Source organism: Lagopus leucura, unplaced genomic scaffold (assembly GCF_019238085.1).
Source record: "Lagopus leucura isolate 7727_CA_CO unplaced genomic scaffold, USGS_WTPT01 Super-Scaffold_100004, whole genome shotgun sequence".
In the NCBI taxonomy this organism is placed as follows: domain Eukaryota; kingdom Metazoa; phylum Chordata; class Aves; order Galliformes; family Phasianidae; genus Lagopus; species Lagopus leucura.
The window spans coordinates 39,751,252-39,778,291 of NW_024962264.1; the positions used below are offsets into that span (position 1 = coordinate 39,751,252).

The 27,040-nt window shown below is 39.6% G+C and overlaps 1 protein-coding gene across 1 annotated transcript; it reads right to left on the reverse strand.

The window, feature by feature from the left end:
• Positions 1–134: 134 nt before the first annotated feature.
• DNAJB14 (DnaJ heat shock protein family (Hsp40) member B14) lies at positions 135–26,748 on the reverse strand. The gene is made up of 8 exons (XM_042872236.1): positions 26,517–26,748; positions 20,286–20,460; positions 11,139–11,284; positions 7,672–7,857; positions 7,199–7,293; positions 6,468–6,577; positions 5,117–5,289; positions 135–2,728 (listed from the first exon to the last, which is right to left on the reverse strand). Exons 1-8 carry the CDS (start codon positions 26,647–26,649, stop codon positions 2,604–2,606), a joined length of 1,143 nt encoding a protein of 380 aa, XP_042728170.1. The 5' UTR covers positions 26,650–26,748; the 3' UTR covers positions 135–2,603.
• Between the last annotated feature and the right edge of the window lie 292 nt (positions 26,749–27,040).

The following is a 27,040-nucleotide window of genomic DNA, read 5'->3' on the forward strand; positions in this document are numbered from 1 at the left end:
CATTTCATTTAACAAAACCAGGGAAGATAATGACATTTCTGAGGAGAAGGACCTTCAGGCTTCAGAGAAAAAAGGAACAATCACAAGAAGAGATACACCCACTGGAAATATTAAAGGAATGTTTGCAGACCACGTTTAGAGCAGATTCATCTTTATGCTACTGAAAATAATAGCACCGTTCCGCATATTTCAGTGTGTGCAAGTTTTCAACCTGTTAAATCTGCTAAAGTATAAACACATGAAGTTTCCTTTTCTTCTTTCAAATGGCAATTACAAACAGATTATCTGATGAAATGTAGCGAGCGACTCAGGTCTCACTTCTAAACCAGTGGGACGCTGGCACTGCCATGGGACACAGGCACTGCATGATCCCAGTTTGCTGAGATAGCAACAGCAACCTAACCAAGGTAACATGCTGCTCAGCTGCCATGCACTTCCCTGCTGCAGGGCAGACGTAACCCATCAGAATACTGTAAGAAGTTCTGCGAGGAACATCTATCAACTCTGACTTACTTCACTGTTCAAATATTTAACAAACGCGCTATGCATCCCTTTTCCTTTGTGAACTAAAAGATCACCCGCGTGCTCAGACTTTTCTTAATCAGAAGGTCTAAGTAGTTACTAAAGTCTTTGCAACTATTTTCTGCTGTTAAGATGACACAGGAGTACCAGCGCGTACTTTGAAAGGGTTGGTTGTTTTTTCACTAGTACAATTATAATACATTCTGAGCAGTTGCACGATCAGGGAATTTGTTTTCTCCATACATTTTTATTGCAAACTTCCAAGATTCTGGTGTCCTTCTATTTCTTCTCCTTTTCACATCATCTCGGTAAGGACATCCAGTACAGCATTTATTTCTGTGTTGCACCTCCAGCTTTGATGCCTCCCCTGAATGATGGTTTAGCTGCTTAGTTACACGTCTGCAGCTCACATTCTGTCTGTTCCACCCAACTAATCCAACAGAATTCCAGTGGGACAGTTTAGAAAAGGTACACATGCAAACTGATTTTTGGATCACGAAGAGCGATGGCATGTAGTGAAGTTGAATACTGCTCTCAACTGACAAGCCTTGATATGAAGGAGTTCCAGTGTGGTCAGGCAAGTATTTCAGCTTTCAGTTCAGGAGGTGAATTTGGCTCCACTTAAACCAAGTACATTGTTCAAAGATGGCAGTTTTCTTAAGCAAAAAATAATGCCCTTACAACGAGCCATCTCGCATTCTCAAACACAGGAAAACATTCTCCTGCATAGCACTTTTAAGATGTAACACCAAAAACACACCAACATTTTCAACTCACTTTCAACAGGCTTTAAGTACACTGTACATAACTGCTTCAACAGACCTCTGTTTGCATTATGAGGTCTGGCTACACGTATCTTCCATGCAGCAGGCACTGAGTTACGTGATGCTGGATGTAGGAGCCAGACAGTATGTTTGCTCATTTCTAGGAAATCAATCCAGCCACATTCAGGTCCAAAGAAACGCATACCTACCTCCTCTACTTCCAGGTCTGAACAAGTGATATGGCTCTGACCACAGGAGCACACCGCAGGCCAGTAAGCATTTAAATGACTGGCCAAAGAGTTGAAAGACACAAAGCTTGTCCTTAGCAGTATTTCTCTGCTCCACTTGTGGTGCCCATTCACAAATCACTGTTAGGATCTAGCTTGAAATAAAAACATAGTAAGAAAATGGAAGTTTCCAAGGAAAAAAAAAAATAAGAAAGATTGCTTTTTTTTTTTTCCTTCATGTTTTCTTCTGTCTTTCCAGTGAAAATTAAGGAAGCTATATGCATGTTAGCCATGTGTATGGATTTACTAGTACTGGAATACCAAATGATGGAGCTGCTGTAAACTGCTGCAAGTGCTAAAAGCAATGCTTACAATGGTTGGTACAGAATTTGCAAATTATAGAATATTTACTTGGAAAAGAGATTAGTGTAGTTCTTAGTTTTCTCAGCATTGCTTAGAAACACTAAAAAAACTACAACAACTGACTGCTACTCTACACCAGGTCAATGCACCCCAACAGATAATTAGGAATATATGCCATTATATTTAAAAATACCAAGTTCCTCTAAGCTGGCAGGCCCAGAAGATTTCACATAGAGTTAGAGATAAAATATTAAAAATTCTCGTTTCAACTCCACACACTTGACATCTGAATAGGAGTGATGTAATCATACTATTTATTCCATTAGTGAGACAAAATGTTGTATGGAACTAAATTTCTGAGATTTTAAATAGAAAGTCATTTAACTCGTATATACACAAAATGTTCTTTCCACAGATATTTACATGGCAAATATGTTAGAGGAGAACCACTATGACTAAGTTTCTACAAGTATAGCATCCTTTCTAAGCTATTCTCTCTGCTGAAAGAATTCACAGAAGCTTCGAAGTAAAATCTAGACAATTAAAGTTACCTATATTTCACAGTAGGTAAAGAAGCCATTACATGATATTTCAGCTTAAGGTTTCTGGAAACAGCTACACAGTAGAGTTTTACATCCACCCCTCTTTTCCAGCATTCATGGTGAAACTAAATCTCTTCTTAATTTACAAGAGAGATAATGGCATACGAAAGATGTATAACTGTAGGTCATCCTCCTCGATAGAGGCTGGTCAAACGTTCTAGTTCTTCGCAGTTTTCCATGGACATGGAGTCTGCTTTCTTTCGGAGACGATCATCTCGATAAACTTTTGATGCATGAAGTAAGTCTGTTTCTTTATGAAAAAAAAAAAGAGAAAACATTTTTCAGGTTTAAAACTGAATGCTTTGCACGTGCTTTGCATTCCTTCTCAGAGAGTTCAGAACAACACAGGTTTAATCCTCACCCTTTTCTCTTTCTCTCTATTCTAACTACCCACAGAAACCATCTAAACAGCAGCGCTACAGGTTTCCCTTCACCATGTCTTCACAAGCATTTCATCTTTCCTAGCAGTCACAGTAGTAACAACCTCCCAGCACCCTCATATTTCATACAGCAGTACCTGATTACAAAACAAAAAATGACCACCTGCATCATGTTGCATGTTACCGAAAGCTCCAGCATCTTGTCTGTGCCTCACAATTCATTCTGAATGCTAAGCCTATTACTTCAATAGATGCTGCTTCACATTGCCAGCATTCCTAGGTGTTGTTAAGAGCTCTCTGTATTATACTCATGTTCAACAGCTTGACACTGCAAGCATTTTAATTCACTCTGGAGCATCAGTCAACACTGGAAATAAGATTATAACTGTCAAAAAAATTCAAAACACAGTAAGTATTTTAAATCTGTAAAAACATGTCAGTTGTTTCTACAAATAGAGAAAATCTATTGGGGTCACTTTCTTATACATCAGTTTGGGTAATTATCCCAGTCTGATAAATTGCAAATGGCAAACAATGTGACAGTCACCACTTTCAGGCAGTTGTTCTTTACAAAGAAGTCAGATGCTTCTCCAGTCATTAAGTCTCCCATTATGTATTTACATATGGAAAGGTAGGGTTCTTTGCATTGACAAGGACTTTACTCATACTCAAAGTAAGCAACTCAAGACCAAATGATGAAAAATGGGAAAGGTATTTTTCCCTCCTCAGTGGAAATGGCATATCAGCTAAACATTTACCTTTTCAAAGATACCTGGACAGAAAATATAGGAGACATAAGAGAGGAAACACGAATAACATATACCAGTAAAATCTCTGTATAATAACTGGGTCATTAAACGTAAACTTTCCTTCTTTGTCCACACTGTGCTGAAAAAAATACACAGAATATGTCCTCCTCTTTTTATCGTGCTGGTTTGTGTCTTGTGTTTCATTTTTTTTTTGTTAGTAAACACCTCTCATTTTTGAAAAACCTTTCATTACACATGACTATCAATCATTCATTTAGCAACCACCTGTAGATGAAAAATGAGGCATTCATTTTTTGAAGAGTGAGAATATTCAAACATTTCAAGATGATCAAAAGACGATCTAGTCGGAAATATCTTATGCATAAGCAGCATGTACTCATGAGTAAGAGCATAATGCCTGTGGGAAGCAGTGGGTCTGCTGTGCATGGGCAAAGTTCATATTTGTATCTAGGCAGGTCAATTGTAATGAATGCATGCATCCCTGTCCAGGCATGTGACTAGCTCTAAGTGTCTGTCTTTCACAACTGGGAGAAGCTAAGGTGGTGCTGCCTGAGCTGACAGGCTTGGCATTTCTGGTTGCAAAAATTAAAGCTATGCAGCTTTAATTTCATATAAAGCCATACACACAATTTCACTCAGAGAATGAGTGAAATTTGCAGTCGGTCAGTGACCAGCAGTTCATGAATCATTTTTTTCCCAGTAAGGTAATACTGAAATAATACATAATAGTTCAGACCACTTGGTCACAGACGGTAGAGTAACAGGTTAAAATTGCTGATAATTTGGAGATGGTGGATGCTATTCAGTATTCTTATGCTTTAATACCAAATTCCAGGCTGCCTCTCCTGCAAGAAAATAGCCACTCATATATCAAACTAGAATGGCACCACAGCTGATAAGCTAAAAGACTGTTTTCAAAGATGATACAGCTAAGGACCCATGCAGCACTGGCAAAAGATAAAGCACTGATTTTTTAGGTTGCGATGTTTTACATATTGGGTGTCCTTGGTTGCTTGGAAAAATAACTGTTTATTTGTACTGCTGTCCAAGGCAGATTATCTTCTCCCTCTCTGGAAGTATCTGTGTGAGCTTTCATTTTATTTATCTCAAAGCACCCAGGGATGTACACAATACTAAAGATACCAGCGTGATAAAATAATGTGAAAGAATTCTAAACTCTCAACTTAAAGCAATTTATTTCTCATTATCATTTCACTGCAGTTGTTAGTTTTCTAAGAAACCATCACAGATAACAGGTTAAAATAGCTGATGACTTGCAGATGGTTGTTTGATCACTGAATAAATGACAGCAAAATTAGGTGACACTAGCTGGGACATCTCAAGAAGTGAGAAACAGTAGGGAACCTTTCCCTTGTTTTCTTGTCCAGATATATGAATAATACAAGTACTCCACTCTTGCCTGAGACAATCTTTTTGTTCTTTTTAAATATGTAATTATGCATTATTTCATGAAATTACCAGACTTACTTTGCCGCCTCTCCTTCCAGCAGTTATTACGAATGTTGGACACATAATCCTCTTCCACACTCTTTTCCACCTTCTGTAATGATGCTCCTTTATATTCATTTCGAAAGTCCTTGTTGACATAATAAACAACACCCAGATTTTCTGTCTGCATTTTAATAGTCTGCCTTGTACTTCTGCCAAGAAAGGAGGTAGGAAGAGACTAGATATATGATTTTTTATACCACAAATTCACTTTTAAAACATATTGCTATTACAGAAGAACACCAGCACATTGCTGAATTCGCCATTTCAAGATAAATACTGAAATGAATGGCTGTATAATCTTCCAGAGAAGAAAACTACTTCCCTTACTAGAACATTAAAATTTTGGTGCTTTCATCCTTGATCTTGAAAAAAACAATTTAGTAAGATTTCTTACCCCTTTAGCCACATGTAAGCTATGATAACAGAAAATTTCATTCCAACTCAACAGAAAAAGAAGCCAACAAAAAACACTTGACAACCCAATATAGGTGTCTCCATTTCAATGTGTCTACTGCAATCCATGACAAATCCATTTTCCTGCTGGCATTCTGAGAATTAGAAATCAAGGACTGCCCATAAACATTTCGGCAGATAAGTGTTAATATGCATCATAATAGCTTAGATGCAGAAGAGAGAACATCATATTCTGGAAATAAAGAACTACGAAAAATAACAAAGGAGAAAAGCAGCCTTTTATTGTGGGGATGAGAACTCTAGAAGGAACTGAGAACCATTAAAACAGTTGTGTGTGGACTGAGTCTGCTAGCTAACCGCGTTCTTGTTATCTTCATAAGTTACTTTCTTTAAGATAAAAACACACATATCCTTCTGTACAAAAGAGTTAAATTTCAGTATCAGAATCCTTTGAGAGAAAACAGAGATGTACTATTTTATCATCATCTGGAACAGACAGCTTCTCTAGCCCTTATCTAGTTCAAAACATGAACAAGAATGGGAAAGTTTTCTTCAAGCACTTTGCTTGCTACAAGCCTAGATGACTCCTAAAAGAATAATGAGCCTTAGCAGTTTTTAGGATTTGATTAAGCACACAGGAAATGCAAACACCTTTGCCTCATACTAAAAGATGTGCTAAACTCAGGCACTGCTGACCTCTTTTCTCTGCTACATTTGCACGGCATGCTCTTACCACTAACCTCAAAAGTTTAGTTTTGCTTCAGTTCAGCTTCATCTACACTTTCTCTTTGTTCCCTCACTGTAGGAAACAGAGGACCAACTACCGGAAGACTCCCTAAAATGCTTCTAACTGGGAAAGCATGGTTACAGTGTCCTTCCCTGTTTAAAATGAAGGTAATTGAACATTACTTACGATCTTGGGTATAAGGCATAAGGAGGGTTAGATACCATCAGCTGGCTCAACAAGGAGACAAGGATCAGCACTATAACAGGCATCAACTGAATGAACATAGAAAAACCTCCCTGAGGAAAAAAAACCAACAGATTCAGGTATCTCATAAACCAGTATCAAGCAAACAGGTACGTCTGATAAAAATTAATTCTAAGCATGACTTTCTGTTCTCAGTATCAAGGGCTGTTATAAGACATCAACTAAAAAGCTGCAAACAGTTAAGTGCTATCTTAATTTCCAGTGCATACAGAATATCCGTAGGGTGTGATGCTGCCAGAATTCATTGATTAACATGTAGCCACAAGCAAGTACTAAATTAATATCTGAATTCAGTCACAAGTACTTGATGTTTTGGTCTCACTGATACAGTTCTATAATAACTATACAAGTCTCTATACAATTCATAAGCACCATTCTTACTTCAGCCCAAATCAACTTTTAAATGCAAGCAAAGATTACTGGCCGGTCTCTAGCCCAATAGTGGTACACGACAGATTTACAAAAATATGCTACTATCTTCTCAAAGCTGTGTCTATTTACCACATCAGCTGACTGCCAACTTGCCAACACTTTCAAATATGTAACTGTAATTTTCCTCTATAGTACAGAGCTGCTACACAATCTCATTACTGAACGTGACTACAAGCAAATATCACAACACACAGTTTAGAGTCAATGGTGCTTAAACATACATCACCCCTCTCTTCCTCCCTCTCATGTCCACTCTGACGGTGCTGATTAGGATGACTGTAGCCAGCACGGCCATTGGAAAATGAGTGCACACTACCTATGGAAAGAAATATCCATATTTGAAATGTAAAAGAAACTATTTAAGAGGTCAGTATAGGAGCGACAACATAGTTTAATGTCACTGCATGATGATACATAAAATAAACCAGCTTTAAGACATCTTATAATTCCAAAGTAGTTTAAGTATTTTAAGCTCTAAAATAAGTGAATTTACTATTTCACTACAGAAACTCTAAAGAACACAACTCACATTCTGGGAATTTATCAATACCTTGGGGAAAAACAGACTGATGCAGATAAGAGTTGGAGATGCGAGGGGGTGTGGAGTAATTGTACTGTTTTGGAATGTCTGAAACTCCAGTACCACTGAGCAATACCACTATATCTCCATTATTATGCTGATGAACAGAAATACCTGTTGGAAATGCCCCTCCAAAAAACATGTTGAACAAATCTTCTGGAGTAATATCAGCCTCACAGCCTCTGTGAAAGTTGAATCTACCATTGCTAGGGTGACTGCATGTTTGCTCTTCATTGCCTGTAAGGTCGTACTGCTTTCGTTTTTCTGGATTACTCAGCACAGCATATGCATTTCCTATTTCTGAAGCAAAGAAGAAATACAGTTTCAAAGTCAAGAACAGGCGAAGCCTGATGTCCCTTACTGTATGTTACTAATCATCTATAATACAACAGCATTCAGAGACTTCTCTTGCTTTCTGTAGCATAGCTTCTACTGGGTTTCCCACCAACACTATTCAAAAGACCTTTTATGCTGCTGAACTAGGCAGAAGGTAGGGCAGTTTTGTTCCTTTTTCTAGAGGAATACCTACTTCTGCGGAAATTTTCTCTCTCACTGCAACTGAGAAAAAAAAAATCAAGCTTTATAAGGAAACTTCTGAAATCAGGTAACTGCAAAAGTTCCATTTCCTATAGCAACTTCAAAGCATCATAGACTCAACGGGTTTCTCTGGTTTCATTTGGTAAGTGGCAACTTCTTTGAATACGTCAGCCTTACATTCGCACACTACTACAGATATTTTATGGAGTACATTAATAACAGAAAGTTTTGCATGATGGAACATGGAGAGTACAATACGAATGCATTACAAGAATCTGTACATTTCTGAGATTGTTGATACAGCCTTAATGGTTTGAGAGCCTGGCCAGAATGTTTGTCTCCAATCGTTCTACATTATCACAAACAACCAACCTCAATTTTGATAGCAGAAAGGGACAAACTCAGTCAGGTGGGTACAGGAAGAATCAGTGTGAAAAGACCACAAAGGTCTGTTGTCCTTCCAAGCTCTGACCCCAACTCCTGTCCGCAGGCATAAAGCTCTTGCAGATTTAAGGAAATCTTCTGTTGACACTCAATGAATAATCTTCAATTGGATGTATGTTCACTAAGACCTTTCTGCTTTCCTCCAGATCTCTCCAAAAAAAGAGACTTTGCACCCCATCAACACAAGGCAGAGGGATAATGTTTTCTGCTTGAAAAGCCTTCAGTCATTAAAAGTCTGTGAAAGGTGCAGCATTATCACCTCAACACAGGCAAATAAAACTATGGCTTTGCATAATTAATGCTTTCAACATTATTCAATCTAAAAAAAAAAATTAATGAGTCCTAGCCTTATGCCTTTTAAGATGCCCTTAGAAAGGTCATTAATAATTTTGTAAAATAGAGAAGAAAACCCAAAGAAATGAAACCTGAGAGCATGTAAGATATACTAATAACACCAAGTATTGCTGCAAGGTTAATGTGCTAATGAGTAAAATACAATTGGCAATAAAAAACCAAGATTTTTCCAACAGTTAAAATTTTTTGAAATGTTAATCGGGTGAGAAATAAAGTGAAGAGACCATACTGTCACAGTACAGTCAGCACACTTTTCTATTTGCTTTTGATTATTTGATGCTAACTCCAAACTTCCAAAATTCCAAGATTTGATTTAAATATAAAGGACTTAAAGACAAAAGAGATTGAAAAAGATTAAAAGTGATTATTTCCACACAAACTTCTTAATCCAAAATAAGACCTCAAAGAAGATTCTGTAATGCAACAGTAACTCTGGACAGCATCACAAAAAAAGTACTTACTTAGGCCTTAACACTAAACTCAATTCTATTTTCTAATGTGATCTTTCCTTAAAATAACAACATTTGAGGAAAAAACACGTTATGAAACCTCTTCTTAGGCTGGATGTTAGAAACTCATCTGGCACCTTTAAAGGCAAACTAAATGACACATTTATGCAGCCATACAATAAGATGACAGTAATACCAATGCAAGAGAAGTGCTAGCATCTCATCCAGTTAAGAACCAAAAAGTGAAACCAAGTCCAAGAAAACAAATGTGACCAAAGTACTGATGTTAAATAAAAGCTAAAACAGTAAGATACCAACTTCTAAGATTTCAATTATTTAAAATGATACTAATAAGTGAGAACTATTTAATTTCTAATGCTGGAGACAGTCTTGTAAGAACAACATATCCTTTAAACTAAAGTAATCACACAGCATATAAAAATCATCATTACTGAGAAACTTCCCTAATATAACATACCTGGAACTGTTAACATGCTACTATAGTAATTACCCCTTACGTCTGTGTCAGAACTTTTGCTTGGGATTTTTCTTTTCCTTTTTTTTTTTCTTTTTTTTTACCCTCATACCCCTCCCTCCCAATGTAGGAGTTTTACTCCATTGAGTTTTTCAAATGTCTGTATATAGACTTCACAAAGGAAAAATATACGGAAGTACCACTGTCAGATTGTCTCTTTAGGCAAGACCTTTTCCCACAGATATTCTTCTTCACCTGTATCTGACTTGAAGCCCGTTTTCTTCAAAAGGCTTTTCTTGCACAATTCTCCTTGCACAGGGCAGAGCTTGGCAGCCTTATGGTCTGACTATCGGACTGTAAATCTCGACCAAAGAAACAGTTAAGGGGAGCTACTCATGGGCATGTCTGAATAAGTGTTTCTGTGTGGAAGATGAAAGAAAGCTACTCACAAGGAATTCTACACAAAAGGAATTCTAAGGAAAAGAAGGTAACTTACAATGGCACATGATTCAGTAAAAACTGCCTTTTGCAAGCGAACGTTACCTCGGTGTTTTCTTTGTGCTCAAATATCAATGTCATAGATTTAACTGTATACCTAGTAAAATTATATTCATTTCAGCAATATTAAACTAAATATGTCCATGGCCATTTTGTATATTCAGTCAGGATATTTTGACAGGCTATCATCAATGCTTACACTAGAAATCAGTTTCACAACACAAAATGATTCACTACAAGCTTCATATCCAGTTAAAGCAACACAGCAACCACTAAGTATCACTTGTCCTTTGAAGTGTACTACTATCTCTCTGAAAAATAACAATGCATTGTCAAGGACTGACATTTACTCCACATAACTACTATTCTTCACCCAAACAGCCATTCTTGATGCAAGTACTGCAGAAGCCAAAGTAATGGCAAATGCTATAATCCCCCAAATCACCTCAATAAATATACCATATGTACAGATATCGAACCAACTTAAACTGACAGTAAAAATCAACTGACTACATTTAGTGCAAATGAATGACAGCAAAAAAACGCAACGGGGTTTCACAAATCAAGTTTTAGTATCCTTTCCCTGTACCTGAAAATCACAGTCAATCCTCCAAAACCAAACTCAACTCCATTTCAAATCCTATGCATGTACTAAGATAATAGAGGTCAAACATTTCCTTGGATAAAACGTCTGTTTAATATTAGCTACAAAACACTACACGGGCAGTTTTATATAGAAGGACAATCTACCAGTGCAGATGAATTCCTTTTAAATTGACAGACTTCAATCGTAAAACAAAGTTTAAGTAAACATGATATTTTACTTTTAAATGCCTCTGTAGCTCCAGGTGCATGGTTTTTGTCTGGGTGAAATTTCAAAGCAAGTTTGCGATAAGCTTTCTTCAGGTCTTCTTCACCTGCATCCTTTGATACCCCAAGGACTTCGTAATAATTTTTATACTTCTTCATACTGCAAAGGAAAATGAAATAAAAGAGAGTAACCAAAAAGATGCAAAAGGAGTATGTTAGAACACTCATAAATGAGGCAATACATTGCACTGATGCAGTGCAGTAAAATTCTCACTCACAATATAAAATACACAAAAAATTCCCCTAAGTAACAAAGATGAATGCCATTTTTCACAATAAGCTCAACCCTGAAGACAATTAAGTATTGTACTCAAAATTTCTTACTGCGTACACTTAATTTATTGTACTGTGCAGCTACCAAAGTTGTAAGAAAAGGCTTCTGTCTGCAATTACTGTAGAAGTTCTTTATCTTCAATTACATGAATATTGCCGTTAATAACGCATAAAATGAAGATTCTAAGTTTATTTTGCAAAACTAGCAGATAGGAAGGCCGTTTTCAGTCTCAACAGTAAATGCACGATACAAATAGAACCAAACAACATCACCTCTTCTCCAAACAAATGTCAAGTGATAGCATCATTCAGTCACTTTTGAGGGAAATAAGGCATGTGAGAACACCTAAGAAGGCACCTGAATCTTAGCAAGCTGATTAGATTAGATTAGATTAGATTAAAGCAACAAGAAAAAAGCAAGACCAGATCCTGTATTTAGGTTTAATTCATCTTAAATATTCAACGCAGCACTTTTTTAAACTCTTAAAAACCTACCATTGATATGCTTTACAATACTCAGAACAGAGCAACTGCAGCTACTGGGGAAGAGAGGGCATTAACAGTATGTAGGTAGGAAGAACTGACCAAAGAATAAATACATCTTAAAATCAACCTTGTTAAGTTTTGATTTAAAGAAAAAAAAAAAAAAAAAAAAAAAGATATAATCTGGGGAAAAGTTCAGAAACTCAGGAAAAAAAGGCTGTACCACAGTACTGTGCTACAGAAATGAGGCACATGCTAACATTTGGCAAAGAACAAAAGAAAAGAGCTGGTCTGAGCAAGAAATTACTTTCAGAACTATTTAAAAAGCTGGCATGAGCCTCTTTACGTGGCTGTAAGTGTGTCCACATTCTTTTAAATGCATACATTTCTACATAAATATGAGTTTAGTGTTACAAAGACAGATACGCATATATTCTATATACACATAGAAGCCAAGTGGAAAAAAAGGGGGTAAGCAAGCATTTGGCAGCTTCATGAAAGAATGAAGACTCTGTAATTAAGGGAATGCATCAGAAGTACAACCACACCATCGTGTGTGGTCCTTTAAAGTTCATGGACTGAGCACATCAAGCTTCATTTGAGGGATCCCTTTTTCAAGCAAACAACATGAGCTTTTACAGCCATCTCCATGTAATGCTCACAAGAGCTCTGAAGAAAACATATGCAGGCAGCTGCCAACATGAACATCCTGTGAAATAAATACAGCTCATTATCTTCAAGTAACATTTAATAAGCTCCTGTTAGGATGCTGATAATGCTAATTAAAAATAACACAGCAAATCCATCATCAAGAAGGAGTGGAAAGGAAAGCAAATATATTAAATTACACTCTGAGTACTGGAAACCTTTGTTTATTAATTTGTACAGTAAGCAAAAACTTTGGTACTATCCACAAATCCATTCATCTTTAGCTTCACGAGCTGGGTTACTTATGAAACTTACCAAGAACAAAGAACTTTATTTAGAAGTCAAATCAAGCTTTTATTTCATGAAATTGCTGCATCAGCATCTGATCTAAATTCTTCTCTTCAGTAATTCAGAATCTGAACTATCAACAGCTCCTTTCCCCCAAAGCATGTGGTCATTTCACATGGAAGCAACTAACATGGAAAAAATAATACCATGAAAGTTTACTTCTGAACAGACTTGGTATTCACTTCTTTTACAGCTGTCTGAGAAGCAGCCAGCAGAAAAAAACAGGAGGGGAAAAAAAACTTGAACAACCCAAGAAATGTCAACCAGTTCTTCTAATCCTCAAAAACTTCCCCCATTCATGGTCAGTGGAAGTCCCACGGTGAACAATCGTCATGAGGAAAGCTGGAACAGTTACTATTGACCAGAAGATGTACAGGTCAGGATCTGCCCGTGTTCTTCTTAGAGTCAGTGTGTCAAACCAGAGCTATGGCTTCAGGAGAAAGTGCAGGCACAAAACTGCTTTGGGGTCACACAGCACTCGCCCTCAGAAGAGAATATAACCACAGTCCATGCAACAGCTAGCCTGGCCCATAAATGAGCTGTTATTTAACAATAAACAAATGTTTGTCAAGCAAAAAAACATCTGCACATACACAAACATCTCCATTCCAACATTCCCAATTCTGTATGAAGCTAGGATTTAATATTTCAAGCACATCTTCTATCTGCTCGCCCTCCTAACTTAAACAACCAGACTAACCTAACCTAAACAACCAGACACCCTGGAGAATTTGTGCTGACTTCTGACTTTTACTGTCCCTTGCATGTTCCCCTCAGGACAGTCATGTTTACAGCAACAGTGCCTCCAGCACCACCCTCCTTTTTATTGCAAAGGAGAGTTTTGTATGATACCTTTGACACGACAACAAAAAACACCTGGACCCCAAGTAGCTGGTACCTAGTCATTGCCTAGTCTTATCAACAGTTTCCTACAGGGAGAGAGTTAGCAACAGCCTCCAGCACTTCTCTTGCTGAGCAGAACTCAGGGCAATCATTACATGCTAATGGCTCGGTTCTTACCCAGGCTTACTCCAGCACGGCTGGAGCATTCAGCCCAGCCCACTGAGGCCTGGCTTCATCTCCTTTCATTTTAAAGAGATGGAGACCATGGATGTGGCAAAGACTCTCCAAGGCTTCAGTCCTCTTCCCACACACTGCCACCATCCTCACGAAAAATTTCTCTCCAGCTGCTTGGAGCTGGTGGAAAACCATGCCCAATTTCTGAGCCTTGATCTTTACTGGACACATCCCTCACCACTATCTCTAAGCTAACTGATGCTATAGACTGAAGTATCATTCTCCATTGTGCCAGAATCCCCCTGCAATTCTTCCCCCTCCCACTTGTATCCTACTCCCAGCCACACATCATAGGCCAGCAGAGGCTGGGAGAACTTAAAGGAAAATCAGTAAATGTTTTGGAAAAGGCTGACAATTGATATCACTTGTGTTTTTTATCTGCATCTAAAACCTCTCTCCTGCAGCACGAAGGACTTGCTTTCCAAAGGTACATTTCAAACTACTGTTTCTATTTGGTCTCACTATTCTTAAGGCATTGTTATCCTCAGTGCTTATTTTCTTGCATATGTAAACCCCACACAGATGTTTCATTTTAAAACTGCAATTTACACATCACTTGATAGGAACCGCCGCCCCCTTTTGTATTGAACTGTTGTTGTCGTTGTTTATTTCTGGACTATTTCGAGGTTGCTGCTTTGTGTTAATTTGTTTTATTTTGGGGAATTGTGTTTCTTCTGATTTTGATTTCTGGTTGGATTACTTCTGTTCCAAATCACTCTCAGATTACTTACGTTGTTTAGCTGATTTCCATCCTTGCTGAATTGCTACCCCCCCTGGTAACGTTCTCCTGATTAATGGATTTTCTGGCTGTTTTAGGAGAGCACAGTGCTTGATGTTCCTGAAAAACGACCTGACTTTTTCAAAGTGGACTTCTCAGAACACAGCACAAGTGATGGCCTACTTTCATCCACAGCCTGTTGACAGAGATGTCTCAGCACAACTGGTAAACCTCCACCATTCCATTTTGCAGTTGACAAGCCACCTGTGGCCAGCCCACTTCCAAGTGTTGGAACAGCCATCTCTGTCTGCACCTGCACTCTTCTCCAAGCTCTGAACGCAGAGAAAATCCCAAAATGTTTGTTTTCACCTACAGAAATTCCGGGTCTACCAGCACCGGTTCTCCTGTGCCTACAAAATGATGTGATCCAATTGCTCTGCTTCTTGTTTTGCTTTTCAAATCTACAATTCAGATTAGGTCAGAATCAGCAGCTTTTATCAGGTTAACCAAACCTGCTTACATTTCCATATCAAATAGCTGTAACGATCAGGAATTACAAAATTTTGTCTACCAGAATTACTATGTATTTCAAAGGGCCTTTTGAAACCTCTGTGCACATGCATAGGGATAGCTCAAATGACAAATATTTTTACTACAATCTCCAAAAACTCCTGATTGGAGTCAGTTATTTATCCTAATAATCCTAATCTAAACTGAGCAGCAGTGAGCAGCAGTGTGAATACTAGCAATCCTCATTGCTAAAGGTGCAAAAGGAAACTACACTGACTGACTTCTGATCCCACCAGTAAGCAGAAAAAGACAGTAAAACACAAAACAATTTCTGCATAGGCTCAAGTTTCCAGCAAGCCTGATGCAAATAGCATCCTGCAGCTGAACTGGAAATGTGCCAATCATAGTTTGGATGGCAGAAATGTAGTCTGAAAATGATGCTTCTAAAATGCAAAGAGAAGGGTCATCACAGTGTTGATGAGGAACTCAAGCTGGTACCAACATACCCCTAACTATGCCCCAGCAGTTTAAGATCTCCATTTTACACACAGATACAACAATATATGAAGGTAATAGTCTTGGCACTTTCTTCTTGAGATACCCAACCACACTGTTTCTCCTGTGTTTATTACATGAAATATCCAGGTCTGTGTTTACATCAGCATACTTTTCACTACATTTAAAATTCTTAGCTGTAAAAGGCGCAGCTTAACTATTAAAAGTGCAAATTGAGGCATTCTGTATCTTCTGTGCTTTCAATGACAGACCTTGTGACAGTGATTTATATCATGACTTTCTTAACCATTTATCTGGATACATCATTAATTCCAAGTAGTTCTAGCAGCCCAACTAAAGGTGTGTCCTGATTCCTCTGCTTTGTGTGGTGTGTTTTTTGATGTTGTTTTCATTTCAAGAACAGCTAATTGAACCTATTATTTCATTTTAATTACCTTCTTGACTTCATGTTAAAAAGGTAACAATATATTTATTTGTGATGAACTTGCAGAAGTCTGCAGAAGGTCTGCATTTTTTTCTTGTCAGTCACACAGCCTGCATTCCTTACAGTTTGATCCATGAAACGTGTGGAGGGATGTTTTTGTTTTGTTTATGCAAGGAATTCCTATCAAGTTGCTCATTATTCTTGACCATTACAGGATGAAATTTAACCCTGCCTTGCAAGGTTCCTACAGAACCTGTTCCTATATTAGTTTGTTTTCATTCTAGCTCAAAGATCCAAATACAAGCGTCTCATTCCTGCGCTCTTCCAAGGAGCAGGCATCAGCAATGCAGGAAAAGCAATATTCCAGCTTTCACAAGATAACAGTTCAACTATAACATATTACTAGTAATGGCAGTTATTTTACATCCATCAAAAAATAATGTGGAACTATGTGCTATAGTTCATTTTCTAAAAAGCAGCACTGGACATCACATGATCTTTCAGATCATTTAAAGGGACGTGTATAAAGCACACAACCTATCTACAGCTCCAAAACTTTTTTTTCCCCCTCAAACCATGCAGATAACAGATAACACAAATTTGAAAGCATAAAAATACATGGTAAAGATTAAAAAAAAAAAAAAAAAAAAAAATCAATTGCCTGCTGTTTGTTATTTTTTAATTTCATGCTAGTCCACAAAGCCTTTCCAAAGTCTCTGCATGGTTGGTATGAGAAGGCAGATACTATAAATAAGAACTCCTTGACAACTGTAATCCTAATCAGCACTTCCACAGTTAACCAGAAGAAAAAAGTTTACATTTTCTTTCTTACACAGAGGTTTCATTTCTTTATCTCAGCAAAAAATGCCATCAACCCATATTGAATATTTAAGGAAGTACTTTAAGTAAGAGACTACAGAAGCCAAAAGCAAGTTTTCTGGTTTTTGTCATGCCTGTGATTCTCATGCACTTAAGCCAACATTGCTCAGACAGGATTTGTTTAGAGACTAGAGCGCTTGCTCTAAAAAGACATTAAGTCTACTGCTGCTCCTAACATATTTCTGCATATCTCTGATCTGTAGCTCACCTAAAGTGTTTAGGCTACTTGATCCAGCTTTTGGAGAAAAAAATGCATTTAACAAAAAGATACATACACGTAGATGGTATTTTCAAAGCATTTCATTAAGAGACAAAAAAAAAGTGCTTTTGAATAACTCAACCTTTAAACTGTCAGACTGAAATAGTGAGCTCATTTCCTACAAGGCCCTTATGCAACCAGTAGAAAGGTATTGCATCTCACACTTCTCCCTGCCAAGTAACTTGTTTGCAAGCTCATGCAATGCCCAATGTGTTGCAGCAGCTTGCTAGTGATCAGTGTCCCCTGTGTATGTGGAAAAGAAGTAAGAACAGCACTCGGGTGCTTGTTTGTACTCATACTTACCTGCATTACTAGAGTAACCCTGAAAAGTAAGGCAGATTAATTAGTTACATCACTCCAAGCATGTCTTCACTACACTTCTTAAATCTCCTTTGACAAGCAAACATAAGATTGCTGGCCAACTCCAGGTAATCAAACCAAGCCAGAGAGCTCCCAGGCTGTTTCGCTGTCCTAGAGCTCACAAGTGTTTGTAAAAAAGGGTTGTATATAACGTGTAGTTACATCTCCAGTGCTTTCTCTCAGTCTATACTCAATTACTAACGAAACAAAAAATTTCTAGAGAGACATCTGAGGTTAATGACCGTCTTTCAAATCCTAAGCATACAAAACAACAGTTTAACAGGGTCACATTAATGTCTTTCGACTAAGAACTAATAAACAATTTAAGACTTCTTAACTTGCTAACAGGCACAAAACCCAATTTAAATCTACCTTTCTCACACTGCAGTTCTGTAACCAATTCAAAAGTCTGAAAATTTTTCATCTATGGTACAGCAGAAGCAAACAGTGGTGACAAGCTTGGCACTGAAGAATATCCTCCCCAAAGGGACATGTTTCATTTAATTGGAAAAGCCTGGGGTCTGATGAAGCAAAAACATATGCAGACTGTCATGTTTCCAACTAAAAAGCCCATTCTCACTGCAGTTTAAATATGAGCTTCCCTTAGCCATCATTACTGAACGCGTTACATTTCTCTATGGAGATTTAGCCCACTGGTTGTGCTTAATCCTGTTCTCCTTGGCAAGGAACACACATTCTTTATCTTCTTCAGCACCAATTCATTAAGTGGCATGTTGATGTCGCTGACAGAAATCATGACAAACTCTTCAAGACTTCCAACAAGACTAGCGACTTTCTCTGCTCATTACTGCACATCTGCACCACAAGTCTGCCTCTCTCCAAACATTCATGAACTGCTGTGCTACAGAACAGCTAGTATCTGGCTAAGGTCAAGACAATGTTTTAATAACTGATTTCATAAGTTGTATATAAAATACAATCATGGGTTGTCCGGAAATATTGCAATTACTTCTTCGCAAAAATCTGCATAGATTTTAAAAGCACAGATTTTATATTCACAAAATATATTGTTGCAATAACCACTAAGAACCAACACTGCATGAACATTACCCTCAATATATAACTTCCAAGAATATCTCTGGTTTTGATCTCCTTAAGGTAGGTTGATTTTACCTGGTATTTTGTAAGCCCCTTACAGGAACCAATACCATGGAAGGAAATAGCGTGGAGGAAAGCTGGCTCTGTAGCATTGTTTTAGACAAGGCATAATGGGGAACATTTCTGGTTTCTGGTAAAATAAACAAACAAGCAAACAAAATCCAGAACTTGCAGGGAGCCTGATGTCAAAGCAGACTGTAGCTCAGAATGGCATGTCATGGGTGAATGAATACTGGCAGTAATACAGCAGCCATAATTGTAGCAGCTTTCTGAAAACGTGCCTACATGTCTTAATTTACACAAAGCCTCATTTTACAGAAGGACTTCTTGCTGGATATTCCACCCCACATGTCCACATGCACATCTGCATGCACACAGATTGCAGCCAATATTTCAGTGGTCAAAAATTAACACTCTTACTCAGGTTTTACTTAAATATGCCATGAAGGTCAACAATATCAACAAAGTAAAGATAAGACAGTAAATGAAAAGTTTTACAAAATAGCCACACAAACAACTGTAATCATTCCAGATACTGTTCTCTTTCAGACCGAATGCACTGCTGCTTTGTCAACAAAGAAAGGCAACTTTTTCCTTACTCACTGAACATCAGGAAAAGATCCCAAGATGGTAACAACAGCAACATACATGTCACTTCAAAAAATTACCACACAAATGTCCGTTCTGCACAATAGGTCATCCAATCTGCACATACTAGGAAACAGCAACCTTTGGATTTCTCTCCTTTGAACTCTTTTGAAAATATTTAGGCTGTGTTCATCTGAAAGTAGAGGTAAGTTTTGAGGTGTGCAGTTCGAAAGTGGCTAGATCAATATTTCATTAGCAAAAACCATAGCACACCCCAAAACAATGTTTTTCTCACTCCTATGGAGAAGTGTGGAATTTTAATACGACTTAAGAGATATGTGCCTCAAAAGGACATTTCTACTGACCTTTATTTCTTTTATTGCATCCTTCTTTTCTGCTGCTGTCCCTTCTTAATACCGTAATGCTGCATGAAGTCCAGACAGTTTATAAATGCATCTCAGACTATGTGCTTCAGTGCTTCACAGAAGAAGCACTGTACTACCAGAACAAAACAGTTCTAACACTGGTCTAAGATCAGCCTGAACAGCAAGATTAGCTTTGCAAGTGAGCACACCACGCAAAATTAAATAGCTGAGTATAAAAATAATTAATAGTAACACTGTTCCACAAGTTTTACTATAGACTTTTCATCACAACATCTATTTACCATGAAATCTACTTAATTATTTTGAGTACGTTTTATAAATCATCCACATTACTTCACATAGCTACGTATCATCTTGTTTTTATTGTGTCTGAACACAGTAACACTTTCTTGTAACTACAGTTCCAAACAAGTAACCGCTCCCAGCTAAGCTTCTATCTTCTGCTGCTTCTGCAGATGCACAGGTACATAACACACAGAATGAAAAGTAGTGATGTATTAAGCGAGGCCATACCTGAATACTCCTTCCATTTGGTCTTTGGTGTAGCCTTTTCCACTTTCACCTGCAGCAGATGCATTGCCCTCCTTCGTGCCACTGGGCTTACTTTGATCATTGCTACTGGCTGGTTTTCGGCAGTAAGCGCCTCCTCCAGCAGTACTTCCATTCTTCGTAATAGCTTCCAACAAAACTATAAAACAACAGTATATCATAGCATCATTATAGGCATTAGTGATTAAGTCAGGGCTCTCACATATCTTAAATGTAAGCACCTCACTGTAAGACACTAGCTGCTGCATTCTCCATTCTTGTTGACCATCAGTTTGTATCACATACACCAGTCTGCAGTCTGCCAGTTGGCATCCTTTGCAAAACAATGGAAAAAGTTTCAAAATTCATGACTGGACTTCTCTCCACCTCTGACAAGGTAACACTGGAGAGATCATGTCCAGGTTCTTCAGCTCCACATGCTTTTAAAAGGGATACCAAACCCATTATTTGCAGCGAAAACATATAAGTATCTGAGTAAACAGTTGTAAGCTGAACCTGAGAGTTGCTTCACACTGAGACCTAAACACTACAGAATCTGAGAATTACTGCACACAGAGACCAATGTGTCCCCTGGTACACAGGCAAACACATCCTTGCAATAAATTTACTGATATTTATGACACAGTAAGATTTAGTGAGATTTGTCTGGTTAACAGATCAGGAAAACAAGAGTTACGAACTTCCCAACAGAACTGATAATCTATTCTCAGTGTTACTTTAAAAAAAAAAAAAAGAAAAAAGATTTGGAGCATTTCACCAATGGGTTTCTATGCCTTGCTAATACCAAATAAGAAGATGACACTAGAGAAATGTTTCTCCAATAGCAGACTAGAACTCAGTGTTGTATCTCAGTGTTGTAACAAACACTCTTTGGCCCATAACTTACTCTGGTAACCTTAAAAAGGGTGACAGAGGAAAACAGCATGCTCTTTTGCAGCTCATCACCCTCCCAAGCCTTCGTAATGAATAGACAAGCAACATATGCTGTTCCAGGAAAAAGGCTGCAGCATCTAATCAAAACTCAGGGAATCATTTGCATGAGTTATATGCTTCCATAGGCAGCTGCTAAGAACAGGAGTATTCAACTCCTTATCTTTCCCAACAAGCAGCCTTGGGGTTGCCTCAGTATCCATAGCTAAGGTAATAAACAAAAGATGTCTTGATTAAATTCAAACATGACAGAACATGTATATGCTTATAGGAAATGGAACATAGATAACAAGACTGCGGCATCACCCTGCCTGTGGAACAACAGTAGACATTATGGGAACAGCAGTGATCCTGGACTAAAAAAAAAAACGACAACCTGCTTTTTTATATTAGTGTTAAAGCTTTCAAACAGTGCAAAGACAGCATCCTATTTTCCAACCCATGAAGAACAGCCTAGATCATGGGCTCAGTCCCTGAGCTGCAGAATGAACCACTTGACTCATGTCACAACCTATCCCATGCTTATCTGGGAAACAGAATGAGTACCACTATGTCTCAGAAAAGCATTGATAATGTAGTCACGATTGGAATGATAAGAATCAGAAAGATGAAGACGCACATTTGTCAGACTGGAAAATTGCAATGCACCCTACCAGAGGTTTCTTTGAAGCAGCACGTCAGTTGCTACATTATACAGATATTTGCAACTTGAGCTATTGGCGGCCATGAACTGATGCTCTATATCCTTTTCAGGCAGCACTAAGCTGAAATTCAAGCTATTGTTTGCCCCAGGAAATCCGGATGAGACAACTATACCCAGTTTTTGACTCCCGAATTTTTAAAGTCAGCATGCTTTGCTAGATCTTTAAATCTTCTTCCCTTCTGTGATCCAAGAGATCTCAGACAGAGCCTCTTTAATAAACCATCAGACAGGAGTTGTCTTTTTATTTATGTTACGTGGATATAAACCTGCGTTCTGGAGGCATCCACCTCACCAATACATTTCAACCGACACCATTCTAACCTAACGGACTGCACAAGAAACATAATATAGGATAAAAGATTAATAAATATGGAAGAGAGAGCCTTTTGGAACAAGATGGCAAACAACAGCAAACTAGGCTGTACTTCATAACCAACTAAGAGTTAGTCCTTAAAACCCTCACTGTTTGCTTCTATTTAATACCTTCCTTACTACTCACTGGCCACAGCAGCCTGAAAACAAACAAATAGCTACACATGGCCTGAACAGGGAAGTTGGCTGATTTCAATGTTGTTCTTGAGTTCGTGCCTGCCTCAGCAAGATGCATCCATTGATCAGATCAGACTTTTTACTGCCAAAATAGAGAACAGGTGGGCATTTAGATGCTGGATTGTACACTGAGAGGAAGTCTGCACTACAAAGAAAAGATGCTTCTTGAAAACAGGAAAGCCGTAGTTACCTTACTTCAGTTTAAACTGAAGCACAGAGCAAAATATTTGCAAGTTCCTTCTGCTACCACCTGAGGTCAATACAGTAATAACAAATCAAGACCAAAGATATGGACAGCGCCCTCAAAGTGAAGCATTTTCAGTCCAGATTTGCTCCAGATAAGTGATAATTGAAAACACTCAGCCTACACCACACTTTCAACACCACTACTACCCTGTAAACTTCTCAGACCTCCCACCCCCATAATGGAGCCACACTGCTTAGATGACTATTTAGGACACTCACAGAAAGTACGAGATATCTAGGAGTTCACTTCCTAAGATAGCCAGACACAGCACATACAAACATGTTACTGCTCTGCGTTTGAAAAGAAAATCCCATAAAGGGTCTACGTATGTTGTTTTCAAGATTCACTTCGTATACACAGAAACAGTTCTGCCTCTTGCACAGACTGCTGGTGGTAAAATCAGTCGTTAGAACGGCAGTATTAGCACTCTTGGAGAAAACATTCAGTGTGCAAATAAGTATTTTAGAACAGGATATACAAGGAATCAATGATTTATTTTTTAGCAAGTAAGACGATGAATCTCACATCCCAGTGTACAAAGGCTCTCTCATGTGTTCTGTTACTCATTTCTGAATGAAAGGTGCTTGAATCATCTGATTCCACGACTCCTTCTGTCACTAACAAAAAGAATTCTACTGAATTCTGAACTCATACTAATGCAACACCCTAAAAAATGAAGCCTGCATACTCATGAAAACAAAAGTTTGCACCTAAAGGCATCATCAGAAGTGGTGCAAGCAATCCTGAGAAGTGCTGAAAAAATCAAACTGTCCTTAATGTCACCTGCTGCCTGCAGCTCCAAGCAGAACAGAGCATATCTTTGAAAAGGAGAACATCTTTGTTATATTTAAATCCACTCTCAAAACTTTTCCAGACAAGTAATTAGTTTCCATGCAGTTGCAGGATGAATTGCTAACAGAAATCATAATTAAACTTCGTATTTTGACTGTACATCTGAATTTCAAATCCATTTTCTACCAAAGAGTGACGTCACCATGACCACTGCTCCTGTGAAGTCATTAGCTAAGTATTACTGAACAAGCACTGACCTTACATTCCACACTAGTAAAGCCTTAAAATAGCATTGCTGCAGTCAGTGGATTTCAGGCTTTGTTTAGCAAAACTGAACTTCATTGATGACCAAACCACAGTGCTGAATGCACTTTAAATGCAGATGTTGCCAAAACCAAACTGCGTGTAGTGTCAGTTTAGAGACAGTGGTTAAAGCCGCCCTTCTGTAATCAACTCTAGTGTGTGAAGAAGAAAGCTCCCATCAGTAAAAAACCTCAGCACTACTATTCTAATTGCTTTTTATTGTGTACAGAACATCGTTTGTGAAAAGGTGGGCAACTGTTCCCAAAATTATAAGAAAAGTAACCCTGTAGTGAACTTGTGACTTGAGTGAGAAACTGGAAAAGAGTCCTTTCTAATACATGGGAGTGCACAATGACAACTGGTGCTGCTCCATATTGTCCTCTCCCCATTAAAATCAACCTATTATGACAGCAAAGTAAGAAACTGTGCTAGAATTAAGACTGCTCACAAAGTCCTCACTGTTTGTTTCTTCTGGGTATGCTCTCTGACAATTTTTAGTTATCTAATGAAGCAATGTGTTGTGTTCTTTTTTCCAAGTGGACCCCTGACTTCAATTTGAAAGATGACAATAAGATAATGAAGTGGTCATTTCATTTATTCTTTGTCACCATAAAATTCCCATTTGAATTTAATGCACAACTTCATGTCCACATAACACAATACTCTGTATACTTGCAGCTTACTGCACTCATAACAGGTCTGTTTAAGGGCTTCACAAACTTAACTAAATTAAATGAGTTGGTGTTATTTTGGAAGAAAATGTAATAAACCAAAAAGAATTACCAATCTCCACAGCTAGAAAGCTGAAGCACAGTGACACTGCACGTTTACAGAGTCCCCTAACTCCCAAGCACCTAGATCAAATGAGGCCTGGGGCCTGATTCCTGCAGGGGTACTAGGGCAGCTGCAACTCTCAGTAGCTTCAGACAGAGTTTGAAGTGCCACTAGTTCCACAAGCCAGGCCCTTGTTTCAAGCAGAATACTTGAAAAACGAAGCACAATGAGCCATCACTGATGGAAACTGAGTGAAGTGACTTATTTAAGATCACAGAAAAATCCAGTGAAGAATTTTGCATCAGTGCACAACTCCCCAGGTTACAGTCTGCTACCGTAACCACAAGACCATCTTTTTTTCACCAGATCCGTACCTTATTTGTGACATACTTTGCTCATTTCCACAGTGAATAAAGCAAGTGTCTTACAGACAATAGCCTAATTAGCCATCTATTTCCTGCACTGCATACTTTACAATGATGGTTACACAGTAGGAGCCCTGCTTTAAATAAAATTAAAAAAAAAAATGAACAAACACAAACATTGACAACAAACAACAGGAACTCAAAATTAATCACTTGGAGACACTTTATTTTACTTTCCCAAGAATAACTGTAATTCTTACTTTGGAGGAGAAAAATGACAAATAAAATTAAAAAAAAGCAGATAAATTAGTTACCCTCTTAACTGGAAGAAGCAGAATTGAAATCTTCAGCCTTTCAGCCTCCTGATCAGCACAGCTTCCAAAAAGCTAAATGTGTTTTCATGTGACATATTCTAAAACTACAGAAATTGAAGGGATACAGTAAGTTTCTGCTAGCTTCTTTTTTCAGCAAAGCATGATGCCACGTGACTAGAAAAATAAATGTGCCACACGCTCGATATAAGCAAAGTAGCAGTTTCTTTCAAGTGATGTACCAGCAACATCCATCCTGTCTTTCAGGGAAAACAAAATAACCCTCTATGTTACTTAGCTTATTGCCTGTATTTGAAAAGGAGTTGGAAGACAAGAGAGGATGGAAAACATTCAGCGAATCTCTTCATCTGACATCAAATGAAGAAACAGGCCTCACAGTTCTGGAACGCTGCTTCACTGGAAATTGCAACTGGAAGTTTTCCAAGCTGTATGTTATCCTGTAGGAAAGCCCTCAGGTCAGTACAGAGCACCAAAGTGTTCCCTGTTCCTTTGGTGGCACAGACAACCACAGAGGGAATGAAAGGAAGGCAACAAGTCACTGCGCCCAGAGGTTCTGACAACACAGAGACACCAGGACAGGGGAGCACTCTGCATGGTGTGCACTGAAACCTCAGCACTGCTCCTTCTAAGAACCGTTTCTCATCTAGAAATAGCCAGAAAGATGGTAACTTTTTGGAATCGTGGCAAAGAAGCATCTGAAAGGCCCGTTGTATTGTGAAGGAACAAGGTACCCCGTTTTCCCGAGAAAGGCTGAACGTGTGCCTACCTCCTACTTAGCTAGAGCACAGCCAAACGGGAAACGCCAAGAAAACCCCAAGCAACGTATGGAAGGGAAGCGCCGCCTGCCTGGAGCAGCAGCTCTCACCGCAAGCCGTTAGTGCAGGGCTCGCTGGCGACGGCAGCACTCAGCCCGGCCCAGAGCCGAGGCGCGCCGCCGCTAACCGGGGCCGCGCAGATTCGAGCTCCGCTATAACGGCGCGGCACGGGCTCAGACCGACCCGGAACGCACGCCCACCCTGCTCCTCCCGCCTGCCGGGCGCCAGCCCCCAACGGGCCGAGCGCACGCGGCAGGCATCGGGCCGAGCAGGCCGCGCCGGGACCCCCCTCGCATCGGCACCGCCGCGCGCCGCCCGACGGCCGGCCCCCGACGTGGCCCCGCGACCCTCTGGGACAGCCCCCGCCCCCCACGGGGAGCTTCACCTCGGGCTGTCTCGGTGGGATAGAGCTTCTGGGCCTTGCCGAGGAAGCGGAGGGCGCGGTCGCGATTGCCGGCCTCCAGCGCCTCGCGCGCGATGCCGATGCACTTCTCTGCCTCGTCCCGGTTCCCCTCCATCAGCTTCTCCTTCCGCCGCCTCCGCCCGCCGCAGCGCAGAGAGAAGGGACCCGAAGCCAGAGCGGAGCCGGGCGGGGCGGAGCGAGGAGCGGAGCGGGCGGGAGGGCGGCCCGGGGCTCCCGTCACTCCGCCAGGCTCATCCCGCCGCCTCGCCCCGCGCCGCCGGACCTGCAGCCCCAACGCGGCTCGGCCCAGCAGCCGGCCCGGCCCACTGCCTCCTTCCGGGGCGCCGCCGCGCATGCGCCGCCGGCCGGCCCGGGGGCGGCCTGCGGCGGCTCCGGCATCGGCCCGAGGGACCCCGCCGCGCACAGCGCCGCCGTCCGGCCGGCTCGTGAGCGAGCCGCCGTGGAAAAGTACCGCTGCACTGCGGGCCCGGAGCGCCGCGTCAACC

What these genes read in the sequence shown, in the direction of transcription:
- DNAJB14 (XM_042872236.1), bottom strand. Translation starts at nt 26,649, where the DNA reads ATGGAGGGGAACCGGGACGAGGCAGAGAAGTGCATCGGCATCGCGCGC. An exon ending in CAAATGGAAGGAGTATTCAG is followed by an intron (nt 11,285 to 20,285) that starts GTATGGCCTCGC and finishes TTTCCTTTGCAG; the next exon opens with TATGAAGAAGTATAAAAATT. An exon ending in AGCTACAGAGGCATTTAAAA is followed by an intron (nt 7,858 to 11,138) that starts GTAAAATATCAT and finishes TCTTTGCTTCAG; the next exon opens with AAATAGGAAATGCATATGCT.